The sequence below is a fragment of the Diaphorina citri genome, unplaced genomic scaffold (genome assembly GCF_000475195.1).
Source record: "Diaphorina citri unplaced genomic scaffold, Diaci psyllid genome assembly version 1.1 scaffold890, whole genome shotgun sequence".
In the NCBI taxonomy this organism is placed as follows: Eukaryota; Metazoa; Arthropoda; class Insecta; order Hemiptera; family Psyllidae; genus Diaphorina; species Diaphorina citri.
In genome coordinates this window covers 37,948-44,782 of record NW_007378321.1, presented here as the reverse complement: position 1 = coordinate 44,782, position 6,835 = coordinate 37,948, and the positions used below count along the sequence as shown (strand labels likewise).

The 6,835-nt window shown below is 38.4% G+C and overlaps 1 protein-coding gene across 1 annotated transcript in view; it reads left to right on the top strand.

Moving 5' to 3' along the window:
- Nucleotides 1-6,835, top strand: part of LOC103512828 (probable cytochrome P450 49a1) — a 17,325-nt gene that overhangs the window by 470 nt on the left and 10,020 nt on the right. Inside the window, exons 2-3 of the mRNA XM_026826195.1 lie at nucleotides 3,144-3,352; nucleotides 6,350-6,597. Coding sequence (XP_026681996.1) covers nucleotides 3,145-3,352; nucleotides 6,350-6,597 — 456 coding nt within the window. The 5' untranslated portion in view covers nucleotide 3,144. The remainder of the gene's footprint in view (nucleotides 1-3,143; nucleotides 3,353-6,349; nucleotides 6,598-6,835) is intronic.

The window sequence follows — 6,835 nt, the reverse complement described above, 5'->3', positions numbered from 1 at the left end:
TGAAAAATATAACTGTCCAAATGTATTTTTTTCGTAAAGATCGTCAAAAATAATAAATAATTCGAAAAGAATTTTTTTTTTTTTTAAAGTATTTCTTCTCTAAGAAATTCGTCCCCAAAGTATGCGCGGGAAAAATAATGAGATTCAAATTTAGAAATGCGCCCTACACTTGGCAACATTGCGTGAGACGTAACCAACCATGAAAAAAGAAATTTTTCTCGCTCTTGCTATAATCGCATCACATCGTTTTCTTTGGTTTTTGCGTTTTGTATCTGCTAATTTGACTGTTTTTCTGAGTATTCTGTGGTGGTGTAGTGGTCAAGGCGCTCGACTGGTTGACAGGAAGGCGTGGGTTCAATCCCAGCCGAGGTATGGAATTTTAGTAGTAGCCTACTGCTGGAATAAAGGGACAGTGCTTCAAGTGCAAGGATGCGGTATGTACTGAAGATCAGTTGACTTGTCAAAATTGTAAAAATCCCTTCCACTTCATGTGCGTTGGACAAGCAGAAAGCAGCTTTAGGAAAATGTCGAAAGACAGAAAAGCTGGATGGAAGTGCATTGATTGTAAGGATGTAAAAGAGAAAGAACAAAACAAGGACAAGGATAATCGGAATGACCAAAACAAGGAGAAGTCTAAAAAAGAGTCTAAAAATCAAGAAAGAGATGCCTTCAATAGCGAAATGAAGGTCCTATGCGAGCAGTATAAATAAGCACTATTATTATTATATAGGTAGGTACCTACATAGGTAGGTAGATAGGTACCTGCATAGGTAGGTACCTACTATCTAAATAGCAAATTCCAATCATTAGAGAACTCAATCAAGGATCAGAAAGATGACGTTATCAAGGCGTTGAATCTGAAGGTCAAGGAACTTGAAGAAAAACTGGAAGAAAGAGACCAGAAAATAGCGGACCTGGAGGATAGAATGGATTTCATAGAGAACAGAACCGTGCACTCCCATTCCCAAATCTAAAAACATGATGTAAACAAGATGGCGCCAACATGGGTTGCGTTATGGGGATCAGGATTCGATGCGAAATCTCCCTAATAATGCAATGTGCACAACAATATTTCTCTCTCTCTCACCTCTCTTTCTCTTTCTCCTCTCTCTCTCTAAAGAGTAACTAATGGAGCAGTTGCAAATGGGAAAATATCATTAATAAAAGGTCGATTCCTACGTATAAAGTTGTGAAAAATCCAAATCTGAGGTCAAAACTCCGAAAAAACAACACTGTAAAAGGTCGAAAATTCAATTTTTAGTCCGTCCTTCCTTTATTATATATATTACAATAGTAATACAAAAGGTATAAGGGACGGACTATTGTATTCGCTTCGGTATCTGTCTGTCAGTCCGTCAGTCTGTCCCCATAGAAGGACTTATCCAAACCTGGTCGACCTATATAATATATTATTAGCCCGTCTTTATTATATATATTACAATAGTAATACAAAAGGTATAAGGGACGGACTATTGTATTCGCTTCGGTATCTGTCTGTCAGCTATCCTGTCTTCCTTCTCTCTTCGATTTCGGGACGATAAGACCATAGCAGTTACAGTTCCCTCTGTCAAACCCCTTGAAAAAAAAATAAAAATAAAAATAAATGTACATGTACGAAGAAGTAGTAGCAGTTACAGTTCCCTCTGTCAAACCCCTTAAAAAAATGTACATGTACGACGAAGTAACTACTTGAATAAGTGCATGATAAAAAAATGGAATGAAAATATCTAAATTTGAAAATAGGTACAGGTACCTATGCTGATATTGAAAAATAGTGATAACAAAATGCGTAGAGACGACACCGAAGCGAATACAATAGTCCGTCCCTTATACCTTTTATTATTAGTAATAATAAAGGAAGGACGGACTAAAAAGGAACAAATTAACAAATGTTACTAATCTGGTCAAATTTCGGGACGATAAGACCATAGCAGTTACAGTTCCCTCTGTCAAACCTCTTAAAAAAAAACCCTTAAAAAAAATAATAAAAAAATAAGTGTACATGTACGATGAAGTAACTACTTGAATAAGTGCATGATAAAAAAATGGAATGAAAATATATAAATTTGAAAATAGGTACAGGTACCTATGCTGATATTGAAAAATAGTGATAACAAAATGCGTAGATAGGTAGGTACCTATTCGCTCTATTTGAGCCCCTAACCCAAATCCCTATGGTGATAAGCTCACAGCGCGTCGTATGATATTGGTAGATGACGTCATCACGGGAGTACACAGTACAGTGTTGTCGCTAGGTATGATATCGGCCTTATGTGCAATTTTTTACACTGATGATGCCAGCAATGGTGAAACATGTCTGTATAAATAAACAATAAAAAAACCCCTCCCCCAACTGTGAAGAGTAAAAGCTATTTGTGTTCTTCTTTTCAACTTTGTTCATAGTTCATGGATTTCGACTGTGGCTCGTTCGACGTACCGGCCTGTTTGAGACTCTCATGTTCCGAGAGCTGTATCTCACGATCTAGTGAACGCATTTTCTTCGTTTTAATCTCAATATTTTTTTTTTTTTTTAATTTTTATAGTTTTTTCTGAGATAATAAAAAAAATCATGAGAATCACCAATTGCAACTCCTCCATTAGGTCCCCCATAATTAAAGGTACCTACATACATAATACTCATGTATATCTACCCATATTTATTATATAGGTCAGGGCAGTATTTAGGTGGGGGAGGCGATTGCCCCCAATCCCCCGTAAACATGGCCCTGCAATAATCTACTAAAATCACCAATGCAGTAGCTATACATATTATTAAGATGTCTGTCTAAGTCTAAGATAATTAAGAATAACGCTGCAACCTCCTTGGCCGAGTGGGTATCACACTAGGCTTGCACGCAGGAGGTTCGGGTTTGATTCCCGGCGGGGCCGAGGTTTTTTCGGCTCTGTGCTTGGAGTTCGGGGTGCACTCAGCCTCGTGAGGACAAATGAGTAGCTACTTGATTCGAGTAGCGACCAGTGGCGACATTACCGGCGTAAAAAGATTGTTGAAATGTGGAAATTTATTGCAGGGGAGACACTTATTAGTAATGTTGCGATATCCACAAAGTTTGTGAAAAGGCTCCGCTTTAACACAAAGAATTTGAGATTTGATATTTAAGAATAACGCTCTTGGTTGGTTTCAGAATGCTGTCAAAGAACCTCGTACCAGGACTTCAAAAGCTTTCCAAGCTTCGAGTATCACCTGAATTCATTCGTTATAGGTCCACAATATCAAGTAATGTACAGACAGGTAGTGAAGCAATACCTGATGAGACTAAACCTTTCACTCAAATGCCAGGACCAAGGCCAATACCACTCCTCGGTAACAACTGGAGGTTTCTACCCTACATTGGTAAGCTTAGTACCGACCCATTTCTGGAACGACTTAAGATTTGATGATGGTTGACTGCGGTTCAGGACGAGCCTATTAAACATGGCGAGAGACCATCACCCAGGTGTACAGCTTTTTGGCGGCTTTCGACCGTTTTTGGCGGTTTTCGTTTTCAGCTATACTGACTAAACGGTTAGAGATATTGTAAAAGTTACTTTAGAACATAAAAATAAGCATTATTCAATAGGATAAGGAAAGTCGTGTGATGTTCACACCAGATTTTTTTACTTCCTCCATTTCTCGAATCTCGATACGAATAGAGGTGTATGGCAGATACAAAAAGATATCTTCTCTCTAATCTGCCATCACCATTCGGCGAAAGCTAAAGCCGCAACAACAACAACAACAACAACAACACTTCTATCTTGGCCTGAGGTCCCGAAGATCAGTGGTTCGGATTTACTTTTCAAAAAAGTGAACTGATAAAAAATAGTTTTGAACTGTCACATATCACCTATACTTCCACCTTTGCACACCGCACGTCAAATCAAAGGGCATTCTAGTAGGTATTATTACTAGGTAAAAATAATAATCTATACTTCCACTTGTTATTATTTTGTAACAAGGTTTTTGTTTTGTATTAAGAAAAGAATCTGGTAGGTCCATTATTTATTTAACTTTAAATCCCAAATTCCTGCTCTTGACTTGTTAATAATTCTGATCTCATCTGTTTACGAAATCCATTCTGATTACGAAATAATATTAAGCATGAAGACCTATTGTACACATAGGTAATGTGTGGAGTACACAACCTATGTTGTGGATTGCTACGGAGATCCAATCATCCTTGTAAACAGATGAACTAAAAAATTCCAGTGAAACGATAATGTACCTATTGTAATTTGTATCTGAATTTTCATCATGGTTATCCTTCGATACCTAGAAATAAATACATAGGATTGATAGTCAGCAGCGATAGTATGTTGAACATACCAGATCCTCATAGATCATTGTGGTTAATGAACGTTACGTGTGGTTGGTGAACGGATGAGTGACACTAGGGGACATCGCGTTCTGCTGGGTTTTCCTGGCTTTATCAGGCTGGGTGAGGTTCATGTGAGGAGGTAGGTATAGCTTATTACCGAATCCTCCATTCGGCGATAAGCTACCCACCCCGTCCCCCGTTATTTAGTATCTCACAAGAGATCTAACCAGGTCGCAGTGACCAAGGGCGTTTATTAAAGCCGATGGCCCTGCTTATACCAATACCCCCGTTATTTTTAAACCCCGTTTTTTTTTTCACATTTTGAAACCTTTTTCTCTTTTGGCATGATTTCAGCAATCGCGCGAGTTGCTCTCGACATCCGACTAGGATGTTTGGATAAAGATGTAGTTCAGACTGAAACTCAAGTCCTTATTGATGCTGTCAACACATTCTTCAGAAACGTGGTTATACTGGAACTCAAAGTACCGTTCTGGAAATTATTCAGCACACCAACGTGGAAACAATACATTTGGGCCTTGGATACATTACGAGAGTGTTGTTTATTGTACTTTAATAACACATTTAGGGTGGAAAAACTCGGAAAAGCATACTTTACAACAAATTGGGAAAGCTACAGGTTAAAATCTTCGAATTGTGGAAAATTCTCTCAAAAATCTCTAATGTTTACATTGTACTAACCAAACTAAAAACATTTCAAATCCAAAGAGGCTCGCATGAGCCCGTCCAAGGTGCTTACACACGATCTGTTCGTTGGCGATTTCCAACATACGAGAGTGAGCATGCTTTGGAAAAATATTTAATATTATATTGCTCTCATAGGTTAACTTTGGGTTAACAGGTTAACACTATAATATATATTATTTTGATCTGTATGAGGATTAGTTAACAAACTAAATTGCCATTTAATTAGGTCGTACCATCTAGAAAAGTTGTCTGATTTTTAATTTCTTTACACAGATGAAGCAAGTTCATTGTTGTCTTCCTGTTCATCTTTACACACCTATGTTGTGGATTGCTACGGAGATCCAATCATCCTTGTAAACAGATGAACTAAAAAATTCCAGTGAAACGATAATGTACCTATTAAAATTTGTATCTGAATTTTCATCATGGTTATCCTTCGATACCTAGAAATAAATACATAGGATTGATAGTCAGCAGCGATAGTATGTTGAACATACCAGATCCTCATAGATCATTGTGGTTAATGAACGTTACGTGTGGTTGGTGAACGGATGAGTGACACTAGGGGACATCGCGTTCTGCTGGGTTTTCCTGGCTTTATCAGGCTGGGTGAGGTTCATGTGAGGAGGTAGGTATAGCTTATTACCGAATCCTCCATTCGGCGATAAGCTACCCACCCCGTCCCCCGTTATTTAGTATCTCACAAGAGATCTAACCAGGTCGCAGTGACCAAGGGCGTTTATTAAAGCCGATGGCCCTGCTTATACCAATACCCCCGTTATTTTTATTGTATTTACTATGGATCGACTTGGAGTGAACCAAGCATAATAGGTAGCTAGCTATTTGTCATTATAACCAAGGAAGCTCAAATGCCATATTGCCATGGCGCCATATTATTTTGCCATATTTTAGCGAAATTTGGAAAAATTCCATAAACAGCCTTATTTTGCCATATTTAAAGCATTTTCAGGGGAAATTGTAAAACTTTAAGATCAATGACTTTTTTTGCAAAAAAAAAAAAGTACTGATGCATTTGGGAAAACATTTAGCATGAAAAGTGAATTCCTACCTAAAAAGTCCTCAAAAATCCAAATCTGAAGTCAAAACAGCGAAAAATTATCTTAAAACGTTGTAATTCCAATTTTTATTTGACGTTCAAGGGAAAATGTAAAACAAATGCCTCTGATTCTTTAAAAAAATTGCTTATTTTGCCATGTTTTGAAAAAAAGAAGCCATATTTTCACAAAATAAGTGCCATATTGCCATGTTTTTTAGTGCCATATTTTGGAAAAATAAGTGCCCTACTCTGAACTTCTCTGCTCATCCAGGTATGTACAAGATTGAGGAGATTGACAAGATGTCTGTTTGTCTGCGTGCTCAGTATGGTGATATCGTCCGAATAGGAGGTCTCCTCGGTAGACCTGACATGGTGTTCTTATACGATGCAGACGAGATCGAGAAGGTTTTCCGTAACGAAGAGTTGATGCCATATCGTCCCTCTATGCCATCCCTCAACTACTACAAGCATGTACTCAGGAAGGACTTCTTCGGTGATGTCGCAGGTGTGATTGCAGTGTAAGTAGAATAGAACACAGTACCTACCTCGGGAATTTCAGCTATGGAACAGATACAGACTGCATTAAAATTGGATGACATAACACCCAACTGATCCAGGGCCGTATTTAGCCCCCCCCCTCCCCCCTCGAGCTTCATTTTTCTCCTTTACTGTACGTCAAGGTCCGAAAATTTGGGGTCCAGGGGACCCGGCCACCCCCCTTAGGTACGAGCTTCATTTTCCACTTGTACTGCGGGCC